Here is a 21,039-nt window from a genome sequence, read left to right as displayed (position 1 = left end):
GATAATACAATTCAAACCAATATTTGCAAGTTTTCATCTTTTAATTATCTTTATCATGACATACAGACCAGTCTGTGCTGAGCTTAACTTGCGTGACATCGGTACTGCCTGGATCCCTGAATCGCGTATATAGTGATTTCAGCTCAGACCACCAGCCACTCTGAGCTTAATCACATGGGTAATGCAATCATGCCAAAAATTAAATGGATTATGCGCAAACTACTGGGAAACATGCTGGCTTAATTGACAGGGATGATTTAAAACAGAGTCTGCCAGGGGCCCAGTGTCCAGGAAATGTTTGCATTATTTCGACAGAACCGGGGGGGGAAATACGAATTCCCCACGGGCTGAGAACGGTTTGGGTCGGGCGGTCACCCTCCCGGGGAATTTCGAGAGACCTGTCCTGTCGATGGGAGGGAGTCGCTCGTCCCGAGATCATTATTCCTGCGTCCGTCGATGTCTCAGCTGCCAATTATGCCCGCCGCAGGATGCGTCTGCTTCCATTCTCTGTCCCGTTCCCCCCGGCCGTCGCCGTCGTTGGCACCGCTGCGTGTCGCCCCGTCCAGTGCCCAGCCCCAGCGCCCAGTCACGCGGTAATCACAGAAAGGCTGGCGGTGAGTCACGGTCTCTCGTGGCAGCTACGCGGTTCATTCTCTTCCACAGACACGCGGATGGACGGATGCCTGAAAATTCTCGGGAGTGAGGCACATGTGGAATTGACCAGGCGAACCTCTTTACCTTGACAAATTGACAAAGACCATTAGGACAGGAGTGGAAAGTCACTTGGGAGTTTTTTTTTATTTTTTTACGGAAACGCCCAGCATGAGTCAGGCGTTTTTGTACGCATTTTCACCCCCGCACACACACACGAACACCTTGGTATTCAGACCTTAACACCTTTCCTAATGATTTCGGCCGGCAACACTTCCCTGGTTAAAGATCCGAGAAGCGAATTGAGATTAATGAAAGCCAGATAAGGAAATTACCTCGCTGATTGTTAGAGGCAGGGGGATCTGCGCCCTATAAATCAAGACAGAAAAAAGAAAGATACCCTTTGTTGAAACTGTGCGTTAAAAATAAATCTTGACTACAATTGGATAAAGGGGGTTGGTACTTAGAAACATGCCCCAGCACAGAACACCTGTTCTCTACACCATAAAGAAAGGATCCATGTTCATATTCATACACTATTAAATAAAAGGATAGCTCAGAAATTTAAGTTTCACCAGTAGAGATCATTTCCCAATAGAATTATGTCAAAAATAATTTATCTTGAGGTTATATTTGCCCTAATCTTCGCTGTCTAGGCTTCATAAATAATTATGTTTTTATTTAAATGAACCAACTAATGTTACTTAAATCGAGCTATTTTTTTATGGGGGGTCACGGAGGAACTGACCTTCCTGTCACATGACTAACTCCTACATTGGACCAATTAAACAGCTTCTTACAGCATCATACTAATGCTTGAAATGCATCTGTATATTCCGCCAGGTAAAATACATTATCCTCAATAATGGTTTCAGAGTCTCATTAGGTTTCTGTGCTGGAGGGAGAGAGAAGCATGACACGCATCATCCGAGTCCCAAACCAGAGAACAGCTCTCCTGGGACCCAGGAGGGATCATAGCCAATCACATTACAGAATTTAGTTCTGGGCCACTAATAAAATTGTGTTTTACATTTCCTTCAATGCTAACATGATAAACAGTGCATTTAAGACATGCTACTCAAATCCCTGACTGACTGGAGCTCGCTAATGGTCAGATGCTTCTGCTGGGACATGGAATAATGGTAAAGGGACCCACAGAAGAGAATTCCTAGATCTCGGAGGTATTACTTGAAGAGTGCAGAGAAGTAAATGAAATGATGCAGTAGTTTTGATTTCTTTGGAAATTATTTTATTTGAAGTAGTCAGATCAGCTAATTGTATTTAACACTGAGTGATTATTATTGAACAATCAACTTAGTGACATTAAATAGACAAAGAAACAAGACATAATTAATGGACACAGAGGGGTTAAGAATATTAAACTTTGGGAAAGTGTGTCATTGGCCATAAAATGTGTGGTTAGACCCTTCTGACTGCCAACCAAATTATAAGGCATCCATGAAGTATATTTGAATTTTCCTGCAATTCATGCTGAAATTTTTTTCTAAAGAGCACACATTTGTATCAGTGTTTAATTCCATGCATGTGTGAAATGTTTTTTATGAAGAGTATTTCACAGTATATTCAGAATATATCGATATTTCTAAATTGGTTATTGATAGTTACTTGAGTATTGCTCAATATTTCCATTCATTTTGTCTTTTCAACAGTAAAGGTTAAACAGCACAACCATTCAATAATTATGGTGTGAATAAAACATGGCCAAAATTATGTGGACACCTGACATCCAACATCTCATCCAAAATTATGGGCAATAATATGGAATTGGTCCACCCTTTGCTGCTATAAGAACTTCCACTCTTCTGAGAATAATTTATACACGATATTGGAGCATTGCTGCAGGGATTTGCTTCCATTCAGCCACAAGAGTGTTAGTGTGGTTGGGTACTGATTGGGTGATTAGGCCTGGCTCGCAGTTGGCTTTCCAATTGGTCCTAAAGGTGTTGGATGGTGTCGAGGTCCAGACTCTGCGCCGGCCATTCAAGTTCTTCCACACCATTCTCAACAAAACCATTCCTATATGGACCCTTCTGTGTGCCCGGGGGCATTGCCATGCTGAAACAGGAAGGGCCTTCCCCAAACTGCTGGGGAAGCACAGAATCGTCTAGAATGTGATTGTATGCTGTAGCCTTCACTGGAACTAAGGGCCCCAGCCCAAACCATGAAAAACCACCCCAGTTCAAGGGGTGTCCAGATACTTTTGCTCATATAGTGTATATATATATATTTCAGCTGCTTTTTATAATGAAGTTGCTTACATATTAATGGTCAGTATTTTACAGGAATGTCACTGGTCCTAAAGGCAAATGGCCAGAATTGTTTTCTTGATTACATTGCAATGTCTGGATTATAGGGAATATATTTTATTCAATAATTGGTGACAGACACATCAGCTGCCGCTACTTCAGTGTGACGCAAACACATACAAAAAAAGTGATATAAAAAAACGTGGAGTATTGAAAGCAAGTCAGAGTTACGGCAGCCATATGTGCGAGTGGGGACGATGATATGGGAACTTAATCAAGTCAAACAGGAGCCAGAAACACGTAGCTTCACCTGGGGAGAGGACAGAATATTGGAGGATAGGGCAACCTTGTTTACTGCGCTTGCCATGCCTGTCATAGCTCTTCACACCCCTTCAATTCGATTGGTAATGATCGCACACATCTGTCTCTCTTCTCCTCCACCGGCTGGGTCCAATCTGATTCCATGGGGCTTGGGCTGTAGAATAATTTGCGGCAGTCCTCAGGCTCAGGATCTGGAATTTTGCGGCACATTTATGAATGAAAAAAAAAATCATGTATATGTAGTACCCTCCATATTATTTAGGACAAAGAAATATATACTTTTTTCTTGGTTTGGCTCTGTACTCCACAGTTTTATATTTCCAATCAAACAGCTCACATGTGGATAAAATTCACGGTCTCACCTTTTATTAAAGACCCTTTTTTAATATACATTTTGGTTTCACCGTATACAAATGACTGTATTTTCTATACTTTTATAGATTTTAGGTCATCTGAAATATATGCATATTGCTTTGTGTGTTTAATGGTTTCTCTGGGTTGTGCTGGATGAGGGTAGAGTTATTATTTATTTGGCAGACGCTATTATCCAAAGCCACGCACAAAAAGTGCATTTCATGGTCATAGACTACTACTAAACACAGGTTCAATAAGATACAATACTTATTTTGTACAGCTATTTCTAGCCAAGAACACAGTTTAGTTCACACAGTGAACACTATTCTGACCTAACCTCTGCAAAGCCAACTAGGCAGAAGAATTAGCGACAATATTAGGACAAATACAAATTACCAAAAAGTGCTGGGATGGGGCACCATGTAACAGGTGTCATAAAAGGGGGGGGGGTGGATTTAGAGTGAAATGTGCAGCGTGGTGGTAGTTAGTCTAGGTATAGTCTGAAGAGATGGGTCTTCAGGCCACGGCGGAAGATGGGTAGTGAGGGGGAGGTTCGGAGAGGGACGGGGAGTTCGTTCCACCACTGGGGAGCTAGGGTGGGGAAACTCTGTGATCCCTTTGGTCGGGTGGGAGGGGTTACAAGGTGCCCTGCTGCCGCAGAGCGGAGTGGTCGAGCAGGCACATAGGATCGAATCATGTCCTGCAAGTAGATGGGGGCTGTCTTGTTGGCTGCAGTGTAGGCAAGGGTCAGGGCTTTGAACCGGATCCTGGCAGCGACCGGTAGCCAGTGGAGTGATCGCAGCAGGAGGAGTGACGTGGGAGAATTTGGGAAGGTTGTAGATGAGTCGGGCAGCGGCATTCTGAATCATCTGTAGAGGCTGTAGTGGCTGTATGGCACAAGCTGGCAGACTTGCAAGGAGAGAGTTGCAGTAATCAAGGCGAGAGGTCACCGTAGCCTGGATGAGCAGCTGGGTAGAGTGCGTTGTCAGGTATGGTTGAATCCTTCTGATGTTGTACAGAAGGAAACTGCAGGACCATGCTGTTGCCTTGATGTGCTCCTTGAGGTCCAGTTGGTCATCCAGGACCACCCCCAAGCTCTTGGCAGAGTGAGAGACTGTGGTGCTATCAACCGTGATTGAGAGCTCACGTAGTAAGGAGGTCTTGCATGGGAAGAAGAGCAGCTCAGTTATGTTGAGGTTGAGCTTCAGGTGGTGGCTGGCCATCCAGGTGGAAATGTCAGCCAGGCAGGAAGATATCTTATCATCGACCTGTGTGGCCAAGGGGGGGAAAGAAAAGAGTTGCGTGTCATCTGCATAACAATGATAGGAGAAGCCATGTGAATTAATAACTGAACCAAGAGATTTGGTGTATAAGGAGAACAGCAGAGGACCCGGTACAGATCCCTGCGGCACTCCCGTAACAAGGGGATGAGAAGCAGAGGCAGACCCCTTCCAGGTGACCTGGTAGGACCTATCTGCAAGATACGAAGCGAACCAAGACAGGGCAATCCCAGCAATGCCCATCTCAGCCAAGGTGGAGAGGAGTATTTTATGGTTGACCGCGTCGAAAGACGCAGACGGGTCAAGAAGGATCAGGACAGAGGAAAGGCGTGAGGCTCTTGCAGTGGCAAGTGCCTCCGTCACAGCCAGGAGCGCAGTCTCTGTTGAGTGCCCGGATTGGAAGCCAGACTGGTGAGGGTCTAGCAGGTTGTTCTGATGGAGAAAAGAGGTTAGAAAGTCATCTGCGGAGAGGGAAGAGGGAGGTGGGGGTGGAGGAGGAAGGAGGAGGGAAGAGAAGGTGGAGAGTAGTTTGCGTGGGTTAGAGACACATGCACTGATCTTAGATTGGAAAAATTAGGCTTTAGCTGACGTGAGGGCAGATGTGAAAGTCGCCAGCAGGGTATGATATGCGGTCAGGTCATCAGAGGATCGGGATTTCCTCCACTTCCTCTCTGCAGCCCGCAGTGATGTTCTGCTGGAGCGTAGTGACTCAGTCAGCCATGGGCAGGGGGGTGAGGAGCGTGCTGGTTTGGAGACAAGAGGACAAAGTGAGTCAAGGGACTGGGAGAGGCAGGAGTTGAAGGTGGAGGTAGCAAGATCAACTGGCAGGTTAGAGAAAGACACAGGAGGGGGAAGTGTAGACAGAGCAGTGGAGATGAGGGAGGATTGTGACAGCGTAGAGAGGTTTGTCCTGAAAGTTATTGCGGGTGAGCTGTTGGATGAATTGTGGGGTGAAGTAGGAGAGGGAGAAAGAAAGAAAGAAGTGGTCTGAGACATGGAGGGGAGTCACCGTAAGTTGGGGAATGGAGCAGCTTCTGGTGAATACAAGGTCTAGTTGGTTACCAGCCTGTGTGTGGGGGGGGGGGGGGGGGGGGGGGAGGGGAAGAGGACAGGGATAGGGCGAAAGACTGGAGGAGTGAGGCAACCTGGACAGTTGGGAGGTCTCTGGTGGGAGGTTGAAGTCTCCCAGTGGAATAGCAGGAGTGCCATCCTCAGGGAGGGAGCTCAGGAGAGTGTCCAGCTCGTCCAGGTACAGAACAATGTGAAATTTTGAAGAATGATTTACAGTAATTGCATGAAATTCAAAGGAGGAGGAAGTAGGGTTAGGACTGGGGAGGACACAGAACTTCCAGGACAAGGAAATGAGCAAACCGGTACCCCCGCCTCGGCCAGAGGCCCTGGGGGTGTGCGAGAAGGAGTATCCCGCAGACAGTGCAGCTGGGGTGGCGGTGTTGTCGGGAGTGATCCAAGTTTCTGTGAGAGCCAGGAAGTCAAGAGATTTCGTCTTGGCAAAGGCAGTAATGAAGTCAGCTTTCTGGACAGCTGACTGGCAGTTCCATAGTCTACCTGTGACAGTGAATTCCTGAGGTGTGGATAAGGGCGGGTAAATCAGGTTAGATAAATTGCGCCTGCGGTGGATGGTCCATTTGGGGCGAGGCAGCGTGCACAAGGGAATTGGGTTTAGAAACATGATAAACTGACGACGAGGCTGCCTATGGTGGCCTCCTCTGGAGCTATAAATACGGGGTGGCAATTACGTACTTGCATTACCTTCCTTAGGGCAGATAAGCACCAGGTGAAGCTACTCGAAATTAGCTAACCAATACTGGGCACACACAGTTTCACTAACGCGTTTAACTAACAACAGAGAGTCAGTTAGAGAGATTCTGAGCTAATGCACAACTATGTTTGCTGACTAGCAACAGTTGAGACAAGTTAAAAAAGATTATCTAAATTACACACAACTATGTTCTCTAACTAGCAACAGCAGAAACAAATCAAGTAAAGATGCGCTTATCTGAAACGCGGGGTACAGCAGAAGCGACGACACAATCAGATGCACACTTATTGAAAGGAAAGGAGGAACTGAGGTCTGTGCCAGATCTGTTTCCTGAAATGTCTTAATGGGTTAGTGTCTCACTCTGAACTGTTTACCAAATGGTTAATTATGCATTGTAGGCTTGAATAATTGACTCAGAACAGATATTTCCCAGGTGTTACGCTGTTTGTTTGCTAAATCTTGGAATTACTGTGTTTTGTGCTTCTGTTGTAGCCATATCGCTCATGAAAAATACATTTTCTTCTGTAGAAGGTTCATAATTATATAATAACGAAACAGCTAATTAGCTCATGAGTTAGACCTTTGCATTTTCCAAGACTGTGGTCAGAGGAGCATGTTCTGTTCAACAAAATGATAATTTACAGCAAGGGTGGCATAACACGCTCAATTAGAAATGATAATGGTAAATAAGCACATTTACTTCATATGTGCAATGAAGTATCCATTTTCCATGGTGTTCAAGATCATGCTGATCAAGGGCTACTTATTTGTTTCCCCTATTTTCTCGTTCTTGAAATTTGGGTGTTTTGAATTAGAGCTGATAACTTCTCGTCTCGGAGGGGATGTGAGAGCGTGCCCGCTGCAGGCTCAGCCCCTGGATCCAGGCTAACTGGATTGAGAGGGTTATTGTGAAGGGCGCAATATTGATTTCAGACATTACAAAAGAGAACCCGCATCTCGCCAGACATGTAAACTGTTACAAACAAGCATTGGGCACAGTGCCACATCAGACATTGCATCATACATGTTCAATCTTTGTGGGTTTTGATGTTAAATACACAGCAAAGCGTTCAGTGTTCTTTCACCACTAAATGTTTATGGAGTCCACTAGGGATAAAAGTGCACTACGTCAATGTGAAATGTACTCTACCAGAGTTGGTATGACACTAACCATGTTGGTGTGCACCCAGGCTATTTGTTTTATCAACATTAAATTTACTAACCGTGATTTTCATATGGAATGCTGAAAATAAATCCACTGCTATTCTGAATAGCATTTCATTTGTTGTTGATGAAACAGCTACCTTAGTGTCAACATCTTGTTAAATGCACAGTGTCACCAGATGCATTCAATTCCACAATGGAGGCGTGCATTAATGGTGATAATTAAAACTGTGATTAAATGATTAAATGTGTTGTTCTCTAAATAGATAGGATATTTTGGCACTACTGCTGCCATAGTTACAGTAATTGGCTCAGCTAAGTTAATCGCTTTTTGTGGGCTGACCACAACAATAGGCTGACAATGCTGATGAGTTCCAATAATAAAAGGTGGCCAAGTTCGCTGCACTGCTCCTTTGTACCTTCAAAAAGCACCGCCTAACTACTTCTTCAGTTGTGGCGTTCCGGTGTTCGCTCTCAGGCAGGAATCACGTGTGCATTCCCAGAAAGCTCACTAGTTCTGAGTAATTCCCAGAACATACTAGTGAAAGGCCAACCCGGTGCGGAAAAAAGCATGTAAAACTTTTATTTATTTAACTAATTTCAACTGGATATGCTGTCTGTATTTAATGATTATTTCAACTGTCATATTTTACATGACATTATTTTTACACCACAGTCAATTAGCAGACTCTTATTCAGAGCAAATTACAGAATTGGTGAACATCAGTGCTAGTCTCAGGAATACAAATGTGTGATATCACCAACAAGGTACAGAAGGCCCATTTGTAATAAATAAGCCTAAACAGATTTTTGAAATTCCTTTTTAGTTCCCGAATTGCCATTGACGGATGAGTCACTGCATACAATCACCCTGCACATGCACGCATGATTTCTTTATCAGATTTCTTTTAGCCTTTTTTGTTATTTTATTGTGCTCGTGTGAAATAAATGACTAAATGCAATACCGCAATCAAAAACTAACCATTGAGCATTCACACACTCAGGGATTCACTGGAAAAAAGATTTCCCATGACGTTTGGAAAACATTTTTATTATGCCGGATATGATTTTGAAAGTGTTTTTGTGAGGGGGTGGGGTGGGGTATGGTTAAACGTATACTTTGTGGACAAGTTCCACTTTGATTTTACAGAATCACCAGCACGGCGAGTGTTCGAATCCCGATATAATCATTTCGTTGAGTCACACGGCGATTTCTCGCGCTTGCTATCTCTTAACACTCTGCTGATTGGTTGCATTACTGCAGTAGAGGTTCACGGGATAGCAAGATGGCCGCGGCCGTTTGAAAACGGTGCTGTCTACTCTTATTTCTCTAAATCATTCAATTTGCCCGGCTATTGTTGTTTTATGTTTCAGTTATATAGTATACTAAGTGTGACCAACAGAACGACCCCACATAAAGACAAGGACTCCGAGAGCCATCCATAGACTATTCGTTATTAACAGGTTCGTACAGCATCATCTCGCAATAGCTAAACTAGCTAGTTAGCAATACTTGTAGTCAGCTTATATTTGCTTACTAGCTGTTTACACCATGGCTGACAAATGAGGCGTTTATGAACTTGCTAGTAAGCTACACTCTATTTCGACCAAATCTCACCTCACTTATTGGCTAACCTGATTGTATATTCACATGGATCTCACCCTAACTATCAAGCTAGCTATCTTTTCAAGTCTGATGTTTGCAGTGTCCCGTAAGCAAAGTTGTATTCTCACTGGCACAACTGTGATGGAAGTGGTATGCCGATTATGTAAACACATTGCTACCTCGTTATGCACATGTATCTTACCTCCCCTACAAAGACTACAGCTAGCTAGCTATCTTTTAAATTTGAGATTTGCAGTGTGCAGCTAGCGAAGTTGTATTCTGATTGACACAACTGATGGAAGTATAATGCCGACTATGTATTTACATTGCTAGCTCGTTATGCTAGTGTAACTAGAAGGGAAACTGTCAAACTTGCGCGAATGTGCGAACAGCAGTACCTTGCACCGGGCGCCTGTGTTTGTGTGCGCGGCACTGCGCGCTGCTCGACACCCTACGCACGCGCAGCTGCACAAGCCCAGCTTGGTAACGTTATATTATTAACATTAAATGCGAGTGGTTAACTTTCTAACGTAACGTATTTATCTGTAGATAGCTAGACATATATCTAGCTTAGTGTATGCTCTTCTTCTCTGTTAACAACAATTTATCATTCATCGAATCGGTCTGCACATAATCTTCATTTCATTGAAGACTAGCTAGTTAGCTAGCTAGCAAAATGACATCTCTTGAAGACAACAAGCCAGAAGCAATTGCGAGCTAACGTAGTGTTTCCAATTACCTGTTCATATGCACGTATTTTGGCTTTTTCTGAACGGGAAAACATAAGCTTTTAAATCTAACACTGCAGTCCGCGATTAGCAGCATTGCCTCTTGCCTAGTCTTGCATGGTCTTCCGTCTACTTCGTCTTCTTTCCCCCACAGAAATAATGCTGATATCTGGAACTCATGTCGAACGTCTATGAAGAGAGAGCCACAATGATAGCCGCAGGGGAATTGCAGTCCTTTGTTCCGTTCGGCCGTGAGCACTGCAAGAACCACCCGAATGCAGTGAACCTGCAGCTGCGCCAGCTGCAGCCGGCCTCAGAGCTGTGGTCCTCGGACGGGGCGGCCGGGCTGGTGGGGTCACTCCAAGAAGTTACGTTGCAGGAAAGGGAGAAGGTAACGGCCGAAGCATCCTCCTTTCTGCTCGGTTTTTATCGTTTGTCTTTGAAATTTGGTTTCGGCAGTTCAGTGGATAATATAATTGTCAGTTTCTGTGACAGATGTGTATTGGTACAGGTACTCCCCAGGGAATTAATCTAAAATCCCAGATCTAGACATTCATTTTGGTCTGATCTGAGGGTTTGAGTAAAACATGGACTTGAATCTGGACCTCCGAAAAGATGAAGGATTGTGCACCACAGATCTTAAATGATAACGAATTGTGCTTACTACCGTGCATATATGTTTAAATTTTTTGGTTGCCATTGTGTGGGCGGTTGGCTGTATGCATTTGAGAAAGGGAAAATGGCTTTTAACTTAGTGCTTACCAATTTTATCTCCTGGTGGCGCACTGCCATTATACCACTGAGCAAAGGCACTTAACCTGAATTACTTCAGTAAATAACCAGTTGCATAAATTAGCCTATATGTAAGGCATTCTGGATAAGGGTGTCCTATGACTACATAAGTAATTTGATGTGGCCTATTTAAGGTAACAGCCCCCCTGAAAAATAGACAATTTGCTGTTCCATGTAAATGGTGTTTGGGTACAGAGTCAGTTTTGCTTGCATGTCACCCATAGTATTACCAGCATGTTAAAGACAGGCAAAATCAGTAGCGCCATTACACAGACAGGCTGGCCAGGTTGAAGCCAGAAACTTGAGCGAGGTTCTGTCTGAAAGCATCATACCTAAGTTTCAGACTGCGGGACTGTTGCTTGTCCGCTATCGGGCTTCAGATGTAACATCACATTCCCATCGAACGATGGATGATACCATCTGGAACAAGCTAGCTGTGATGACCACACCCTTTCCCGTGACCACGCCACCTTTCCCCACAGCTGGCCCAACGAGAACCAGAGAGATTGAAAGGGTCAAAAGTGTTGGCTTGTGGCTCTGAGGAGGCACAGCTGGAACATCGGCTACGCCCGTAGGTGGGGGTAGGAACTGTCTCCTGGCGTTAGCGCGGCTGTGAAAATGCGGCTAACGCCTCTCCATCTTTCCCAGGAGTGGTGGGACCTGAGAAAAGGTGCCGGAGGAGACAACGATGAAGCCGAGTACGAGGAGGAGCTCTACGTGGCAGGGAACATGGTGATCTGGAGCCGGGGTACCAAGAGCCAAGCCTCGTACGTGTACAAGGCCTTCACCGTGGACAGTCCGGTCCAGCAGGTAGGAGCGGAACCTTCCAGAAGTGCAGCTGTTCTCTGAGGAGAAGAGCAGCCTGTTGTGATTATCTTTACTGTTTTTAGTAGTGCCTGTCTGTGGGACAGGCACTTTCTGTACGGACTATTTTACTGTTCATAATAAAATGTACTACATTTAAAATAACATTTTCCTTTTTGCTTGTTTAATTAATCCTTCCAGGCTTTGTGGTGTAACTTCGGTGTTCCTCAGAACAAAAAGGGTGGTCAGTATTCTTTTGAGATGTTTTTTAAAAATATCCAGGTACTCTACTTCAACATAGTAAAACCAGAAGCTATTTTATTTATGTGTGCACGAGCAAAAGCAAAATGTCTGTTGTTTACTTGTAAAAATGGCTGTTTCAGAGCAAGATGTTGTGGAGCAAACGGTGTGCATCGTCCAGAGCACCTGCGTGAACGTTCACAGCATGAGTGGGAAAGACTTCATTTCCCCACTACCTTTTCAGGTGAGTCCCTCCTTCGGGGGTGGTTGCTATGGTCCCTCCTTTGAGTGTGGTTGCTATGGTCTCCCGTTTTGGAGTGGTAGCTCTGGTCCCTCCTTTGGGAGTGGTTACTATGGTCCCTCCTTTGATTGTCGTTGCTGTGGTTGCTCCTTCAGGTGTGGTTGCTATGCGAACAGCTTGGTCAGAAAGGAGGTGTTACAGGGGTCACGTGTTCCAAAGATGGCTGCAGGATTTTCCATTTGCTCACTCAAAGCCATTTGTCAGTTATGTTTTAAAATCAGAGTGCGTAAAGCAGCAGAGCTTAGTGTAACCATGTTTGCTTAAGCCTTATAAAATGTTTTTTGTTTTATGTACGCTTTTTGGAAATTTTGCAGAATATGCTCAAATGTATTTATGTATTTTAATGTCTGTGAGAGGTTGAGATCAACGCTATTTCAGTGTTTGAATAATTTATCCAGAGTGATGTTTGTTTTGGATGATAGGGAGACTGAGCTGGCAACCTAATTTGTTTTGAAAATGTTATGAAAATGTGATGGTTCAGTCTTTTTTCAGCTCATGATTGGTTGTCAGTGTTGTACTAATATAATGTACTTTTCTCACTGAAAAGGTTTGTGTGTATATATAACATACTTGTCACAAATCATTTGTGCCACATTGTCTAATTTGGGAAAACACAAGGCGATTTTGGCCCGATTTGCTTGTTATTAAATTCAATACTAAACAGCAGTAATGACAGTTTTGGCTCATTGACAGTTGACTAGAGAATTCTTTAGAATGAAAAATGCCTTAATGTACACACCGTAATTAACTGTTTTTGGCCAGACTGTTTTTTTTATTTGCGGCATATGAATGTTTTTTAACCGGCGTCTCTGTTATGCAGGTTTCCACTCTGTGGCCGACGAAGTTTGGCCTCCTGTTCGAGCGCAAGAACCCGTCGTGCGACGTGCCCATGAGCCCCCCCAGGTACACGCGGCGCTTCTCTTTCTGTTCCGGTGAAAATCATTCACCACGCATATAGCGAAGGTAGCATTGTTTCTGCAACGAATGCGTCCAAGTTAAAACAAAGAAAACATGTCTTGGTGAACAGACGATGTGTCAGAAATCAGTGCTGTGGTCTCCAGTCGACCAATACTAAATTCACCTGTAGTGGACAATATAAGAACTGTGTTACTATCATTCTGAAAAAACGTTATAGTGCAATTGAATAGTGCAGGTTTTAATATAGCATATCATAGTTGGGACTATATGTATATATTGAATATAGCTATTGGGAAATGATGATTATGATGCCGTGAGGTCGTTAAAGTCTATGAGCTAGTGGTGGAGTGAGGGTTGGATGTTTGTGAACACTTTGGCTTTGTGAATCCCGCTTGTGTTGACTTGCGATCACAAATGGGCATTCCAAATCGGTGTAAAAATAATGATGGTGAAAATAATAAGTTCAGCGGCTGAAAGTGTAGTTCTGAGCTGTATGTCTGGAGAGGACTGAACTGCATCCTGGTTCCTGTGTTCTCAGGGAACCTCTGCCCACGGTCTTCAGCATGCTGCACCCTCTGGATGAGATCGCCCCTGTGGTCTGCAGGTCCACAGGTCAGTCCTTTGGTTTATTAAGAAAATAAAATAAACCCGCTCTCTGCAAAATTCTACCTTGTTATTTTTTATTGAAAGCGACGTGACGTTTCAAGCCGACATGCTCTTCACCGGACGTCTGAGCTCACGTCACATCCTGTAATAAATTAATTTACTACAAGGGAACATACTGCAGTATGTGGATTTTTCTTTTTTCTGATTTAGTGTCTTTACAGTTTTTATCCAGCACCTGCTGTGAGATATGTGTGCTTTTTTGCATTTTCATTAGCCTTAATTTCATTAGCCTTATTACCTTATGGTACTGTGAGCCTGACCAGGCTGCTCATATCCTTACTGTACTATGAGCCTGACCAGGCTGCTCATATCCTTACTGCACTATGAGCCTGACCAGGCTGCTCATAACCTTACAGTACTATGAGCCTGACCAGGCTGCTCATAACCTTATTGCACTATGAGTCTATCCAGGCTGCTCATAACCTTACTGCACTATGAGCCTGACCAGGCTGCTCATAACCTTACAGTACTATGAGCCTGACCAGGCTGCTTATATCCTTACTGCACTATGAGCCTGACCAGGCTGCTCATAACCTTACTGCACTATGAGCCTGACCAGGCTGCTCATAACCTTACTGCACTATGAGCCTGACCAGGCTGCTCATAACCTTACAGCACTATGAGCCTGACCAGGCTGCTCATAACCTTACTGCACTATGAGCCTGACCAGGCTGCTCATAACCTTACTGCACTATGAGCCTGACCAGGCTGCTCATAACCTTACAGTACTATGAGCCTGACCAGGCTGCTCATATCCTTACTGCACTATGAGCCTGACCAGGCTGCTCATAACCTTACTGCACTATGAGCCTGACCAGGCTGCTCATAACCTTACTGCACTATGAGCCTGACCAGGCTGCTCATAACCTTACAGTACTATGAGCCTGACCAGGCTGCTTATATCCTTACTGCACTATGAGCCTGACCAGGCTGCTCATAACCTTACTGCACTATGAGCCTGACCAGGCTGCTCATAACCTTACTGCACTATGAGCCTGACCAGGCTGCTCATAACCTTACAGTACTATGAGCCTGACCAGGCTGCTCATAACCTTACTGCACTATGAGCCTGACCAGGCTGCTCATAACCTTACTGCACTATGAGCCTGACCAGGCTGCTCATAACCTTACTGCACTATGAGCCTGACCAGGCTGCTCATATCCTTACAGTACTATGAGACTGACCAGACTGCTCATAACCTTACAGCACTATGAGCCTGACCAGGCTGCTCATAACCTTACTGCACTATGAGCCTGACCAGGCTGCTCATAACCTTACAGCACTATGAGCCTGACCAGGCTGCTCATAACCTTACAGCACTATGAGCCTGACCAGGCTGCTCATAACCTTACTGCACTATGAGCCTGACCAGGCTGCTCATAACCTTACTGCACTATGAGCCTGACCAGGCTGCTCATAACCTTACTGCACTATGAGCCTGACCAGGCTGCTCATAACCTTACTGCACTATGAGCCTGACCAGGCTGCTCATAACCTTATTGCACTATGAGTCTGACTGGTTTGCTCATGCCCGCAGGCCTTCTCGAAGCTCCCCGCGTGCAGTATGTCTCGGACAGCACCCTGAGGATCGTCTTCTCCAGCTGCGAGCCGTCCATCATCATGACCTACGACACGGTGCAGTGCGCCCACACGGTCTGGGCGCTGCGCAAAGTCACCAGCGAGGTGGGTCTTTCCCGAGCCCGGTTTGGCCTGGCTTGGCCCGGGTTGGGCCAGGTTCAGTCTGACTCGGCTTGGCCTGGTTCGGCCCGCTGGGCTCCTGGGAAAGATGGCAGTTTGGGGATCGTCATGCTCATGTTTGTGTGAACGGCAGAAAGAAAGTGTAATTTTAGTTTTTTTTCCTGACCCGTCGCAGTGCTAACGCATAGCTTTGATTGCTATGGCTGTTGAGCTGACGTAATTAATATTCTCTTGTTGCTGTTTGTGCCGTAGGGAGGGCTTTTCTAGTGAAGAATAACTGCAAAGAAAACTAAGATGTTCAGAGAGATGTGATGCTTGCTGTGGATAGCTTGTTTTGAAAGTTGTCAAACAGGAGATTTTTTGTGAGTGAGACACTGCACAGTGCGCAGACTCGCTGTGAATCTCTGTTCACCCCACACCTAACCGAAACAGGAGCAATCGATGGTGTTGAAGTGCCCAGAGCAGGTGGCCACGCCCCAGAACTTGATGGCCCCCAGCTTCCTCAACACTCACCTCCGCAACGTCTCCAAGATGGACTCCCCGGCTTCGCCCTTTCACAGCTACTCCCTGCACAGCCAGAACCGGATGACCTCGTCCCCAGGGCTGCACTCTCGCGCCCATTCCCCCACCATATCCAACATGGCCGCTCTCAGGTCAGCCCGCTCCCCGACCATATCCAACGTAGCCGCCTGTGCTCAGGTGTCATGTGTGAATGTGCGGACTTTGTGTTTGTGACGCTGGAGTTTTTATGTTCACAGCCGCGCCCACTCACCTGGCATGGCCACGCCCTCCTTCTCTGGGACCCAGCGCTTTAACATGTCCTGCCACTCCCCTCTGCCCCGAGGCCACAGCCTCCTGGCCTCGCCCAACAGCACGCTCAACGACTCCGTGGTCCTGCCCGAGATGGAGCCCATCGTCCCCGAGCTCTGCATCGAGCATCTCTGGGCCGAGAACGCCTCCAGCTGCAGGTCAGCCAGCCCTTTCCTGCTCCTCACCACAGATCCTACACACTCTCCAGATACTCCACTCCTACACCCCTTTCCTGCTCCTCACCACAGATCCTACACACTCTCCAGATACTCCACTCCTACACCTCTTTTTCTGCTCCTCACCACAGATCCTACACACTCACCAGATACTTCACTCCTGCACCTCTTTCCTGTTTTTCACCACTGATTTTACACACTCACCAGAAACTCCACTCCTGCTCCCCTTTCCTGATGTCATGATTAGGGTGATGTCCTGATTAGAGTGTGTTCCTAATTGGAGTAATGTCATGATTAGGGTGATGTCACGATTAGGGAACGTTCCTGATTGGAGTAATGTCACGATTAGAGTTATGTTATGATTTGTGTGAGGTCCTGATCAGTGAGATTAAAGACTCATCCTGGTTCCACAGGGATAAGAGCTGCCAGGCCTCCAAGGTGTTCATCATATCAGACCTGTGTGACACCAAGTTCCTCTGCTTCCTGGTGGAGTCCCATCAGCAGCTCAGGTGAGCAGAGGCACATTTCTGTCCTCTGTAGCCTTCCCAAGGCAGCTCAAATTTCTTACCTGTGTCCAATACACCATGAATGTACTGTATTTCAAGAAAAGTTCTTAGTAGTGTATTAAAGTCGCGGTTTGTATCAACTAGTCACTTTGATGCGGTGGAAAACAGATATTTATCAGAATATGGAAACTTCAGCAATTGTCAAAAAAGACTGTACCCCCCACAGAGGTTAATGTACGTACGTACCTTTTGCATTGCAGGTGTGTGAAGTTCATTGAAAGCAATGACCAGAACCAGCTGATATTCGTCTCCGTCACCTCCATTCCCGCCAAAGACGCTGCCCCACTGGAGGTATGTCTTCATGTCCGGGCGAGATGGACAGCTGCTTCCGGAGTTTGGGGCGGATTTAGAACGAGAAGCCTTCTGTAGTGGACAGCGACTAGTACGCTGCATGAAAATATGAATCTTAAAAAAAAAAAAAAGGATGTATACCCAGCCTGAGAGCTTCTCCAGTGATTCATTGCTGTGTTCATTGATCTTTCTTAATTAGCTGCAGATTGAAAGTAATTGGGTGAAATGATCACTGTTCTAATATCACCAATTACTGTCTATTTGTACCTAATACCCGCAGTTCTGACCATATTACCGTTGTGTTTTTCTACTACATGCTGCCTTTGAAGCATTATAATCTTCTCTTTACGCAGGTTGGATTTTGGGCAAATAAACAGCATTTAAAATTTTTTTATTTTTTATTTGGCTATACTTTGTAGATTTGCCCTTTAAAGAAAATGCTGAGGTGGTTTATTTACTTTGGCTGCTGAAGACTGTTATGTTGAATCTGAAGTGTGTGTGTGAGTGATAACCACTTTGAATTTTTTGCCACAGAACATAGATGCCATGCTGGTGTTGGAAGCCAACGGAAGTCTAGTTTTGTACACCGGAGTCTCTAGGGTAAGTTCTTATACCTACTCAATTTGGTAATATGTTAGAATGGCTAAATACCTACTGTGTTTGTTAATGTGTTAGCATTACTAAATACCTATTAGGTCTGGTAATGTCTTAACATAGCTAAGTAGCTAAAAGGATTGGTATTTTGTTAGCATAGTTAAGTAGCTACTAGGTCTGGTAATGCGCTAGAATAGCTAAATTTAGCTTTTTTTCTCATTGAAATCCATGCCAAGAATGTGCACAGAGCTGACCTTAGGGCGGCCATATTGGATATAGCTGGGGAGAGGGCTGACCTCTGGGCGTCCATGTTGGACACGTGCTCACCTGTGCACGTTCACAGAGGGGTAAGGGTTTGCTCTTGTCCTTCCTCGCGCAGGTGAGCAAGCTGTTTGTCCCGGGGGTGCTGGCTCCCTCCCTCAGCCTGTCGAACCCGATGCCGCACCCCAGCACCCCCGTGGACAGCGTCAGCACCCCCGCCAACGCGGCGAGTCGCCACATCAGCTGTCTGGACGAGGTGAGCTCCGTCTCTGCGCGTCCCGTTCAGGGTCGCGCTCGCCGTCCTGGGGTCGGAAAGTAAAAGTCCCGCCCCGTGTTTCTTCTGCCACCTCAGCCACCTGATTTCACTCGGTAGTTCTCCTGGCTGAGCCATTGTGCTAATTGTAAAATCCAGGTGATTGGAGCAAAATGCTGGGGAGGGCTTTTCCTTTCCAAACCTGGATTTTACACCTCTGTTTCATGTCATATTCAATATAGAACTATAATAATCGAAATAATAAAACTATTTTGAGAGCAATTTCAGGCCTTAGCGTCATTGTTTTACATTTACACTGTAAAATATAGTGAAGCAAAAACTTAACAGAAGGGAAAAAGCCAGGGAAGGGTTGACTAACTGTTTAGTTGCCATTACAAAATGGCCATCTGAGTGTACAGACATGAGCCCGGTTGAAAATTTGGGGTTTGAGTTGCGGAGGGACAGATACAGACCAACGGTTCTAAAGGATCTGGAAAGATACAGTTTGAAGGGTTAGGGCTAAAATAACCCCCCTCTGTATGTTCACCAATCGCAGAAAGCGTTATTGTGTATAACTTCAGTGTAGTGTTATCCTTGCGACGGCAGGGTGCGGATAGTGCTGAAAACAGGGGTGTGAATATTTGTGACGTTTTTTTTTTCCATTTGTTTATGCAGCAGTAGATTTGTCTGAGGGATAAAATTGAATTTTGGAATAGATGAAGATGGAAGTCTCGCACTGTGTGACTCATGCTTTTTGGACTGCGGTTGTACCCCCGGGCTCAGCCTGGGTAATGTCACGCATTCTGCAGATTTATTGTTTCGATTCATAATTCATGTTCGTGTGAAAGTATATTTTGAATAATGCGATTTCCTCCCACCGGTCCCTCCCCCACCCCCCCGCAGCTGTTGAACAAAATCTCACACATTTTGCAATTTGGCAGCCTTGAGATGGGTGTGAATGGATGGAGAAATATCCACCAAACAAAATAAACTGACCAACTTACAAATTCATCATTACAGTCTGTCTGAAAGGAATGTGTAAGTAAAAAAAAATGATACGGATTGGACATGGATGGGGCAAAATGCACCCTGAAGACGATGTGAAAATGTTCGTGAGCCTCCCTGCCGCTGTCCTCGCATACGCGCTGTAATAATAGGATGTGAATCGCGGAGTTCGCGGTCACGCACTGCCTGCGTCACTCAAAAACGCCGCTTTATTTTTAGAAAGCTAGGAGTGCGCTCGCGGACGGGCGTCAGTCTTCAGAGCGGCCCCGCGGCCGCGTTCACAGCGCTCGTCAAAAGGGCGGCCAATGACGGCGAGTCCCCCCCCTCACCCCCCCTCCCTTCCTGTCCTCCCATTGGCCAGGCGGTGATGCCCTCTCCCGTGCTGGAGCTGCGGAGCTCGATGAAGCACCACGAGTCTTCCTCCTGGCTGGAGGACTGCACCTTCCAGCACACCGTGCCTTACGTACACACCCTCAGAGACCCCGTGCACAACAGAGTCACCCTGGTGAGCTGCGTGTGTGTGTGCGCGCGCGTGTTGATGTGTGTGTGTGTGTGTGTGCACGCGTGTTGGTGTGTGTGTGTGTGTGTGTGCGTGCGTATTGATGTGTTGTGTGTGTGTGTGTGTGTGTGTGTGTGTGTGGCGCGCGCGTGTTGTTGTGTGTGTGTGTGTGTGTCTGTGTGTATTGATGTGTATGTGTGTGTGTATGCGCGTGCATGTTTGTACATTCGTGTCTATCCAAGTCTATTTATTTGTGAATGTATTTGTTGGGGACAGTGCAGATCAACATTATTACAAGTGAACAACATGAAACAAATGCCGCAACTAAAGTTTACAGCCATTTCTGTGCATGTGTGCACGCGATTAAAGCACCCCAAAAACACATACGGAACTAAACTACGTTCCTTCTGCTCTTAGCTTTGGTTGCTTTGTATTTGAACTAAGGGTCCATGACTCAAGAGGTTCACTAGCACACACATGACAGAACACCCCCACCCAGATCGCACTGAGCTCTTAGTCCCCCCCAGAATCCAGACGCCAGCGGGTTGTGGGGTTCGAACCCGCTCGCGGTTGGGCGTGGTTGAGCTGAGGGGTTGTGCTGCGTTCCTGCTGCACCGTGCAGAGCTGCAGTGGCGTTGAGGTGGCGCGACTCAACGCGTGGCGTCGGGTGCTTCTGCAGGGTTCGTCGAGTTCCACACAGAACCGAACAGCAAACGCCATCCTCTGAAGGGTCGGTTAAGGATGCAGCAGGCGTTCAGTGTAAGGGGCTGTTCGTCAGAGCCAGCGAGGGGGGTCTTCGTTAACAGCAGAGCGATGTCGTGTCACCCGTCACACACCTGGTCCAGGCCTGTGTGACGCTCGCTTCTCGTAACCGCCGCGCTCCCGCATCTCTGAACTCGGCAACCTCTCTTCCCGTCCAGGAGCTGAGCAACGGCGCCATGCTTCGGATCACCGTTCCTGAGATCGCCACGTCTGAGCTGGGTAAGGCCTGTGCGCGGAGGAGGAGGGGAGCC

General features: G+C 46.0%; 1 protein-coding gene across 1 annotated transcript in view; it reads left to right on the top strand.

Moving 5' to 3' along the window:
• The first annotated feature begins 10,329 nt into the window (after positions 1-10,329).
• The window catches only part of anapc1 (anaphase promoting complex subunit 1), a 55,391-nt gene continuing 44,681 nt past the window's right edge, over positions 10,330-21,039 (top strand). The window contains exons 1-15 of the mRNA XM_064316964.1: positions 10,330-10,542; positions 11,592-11,753; positions 11,949-11,991; positions 12,131-12,231; positions 13,109-13,191; positions 13,745-13,818; positions 15,411-15,556; positions 16,004-16,224; positions 16,330-16,539; positions 16,971-17,066; positions 17,324-17,414; positions 17,949-18,014; positions 18,388-18,525; positions 19,889-20,032; positions 20,947-21,007. Coding sequence (XP_064173034.1) covers positions 10,330-10,542; positions 11,592-11,753; positions 11,949-11,991; positions 12,131-12,231; positions 13,109-13,191; positions 13,745-13,818; positions 15,411-15,556; positions 16,004-16,224; positions 16,330-16,539; positions 16,971-17,066; positions 17,324-17,414; positions 17,949-18,014; positions 18,388-18,525; positions 19,889-20,032; positions 20,947-21,007 — 1,849 coding nt within the window. The remainder of the gene's footprint in view (positions 10,543-11,591; positions 11,754-11,948; positions 11,992-12,130; positions 12,232-13,108; positions 13,192-13,744; positions 13,819-15,410; positions 15,557-16,003; positions 16,225-16,329; positions 16,540-16,970; positions 17,067-17,323; positions 17,415-17,948; positions 18,015-18,387; positions 18,526-19,888; positions 20,033-20,946; positions 21,008-21,039) is intronic.

The sequence above is a fragment of the Anguilla rostrata genome, chromosome 18 (genome assembly GCF_018555375.3).
Source record: "Anguilla rostrata isolate EN2019 chromosome 18, ASM1855537v3, whole genome shotgun sequence".
In the NCBI taxonomy this organism is placed as follows: Eukaryota; Metazoa; Chordata; class Actinopteri; order Anguilliformes; family Anguillidae; genus Anguilla; species Anguilla rostrata.
This window is presented reverse-complemented; position numbering and strand designations above follow the sequence as displayed.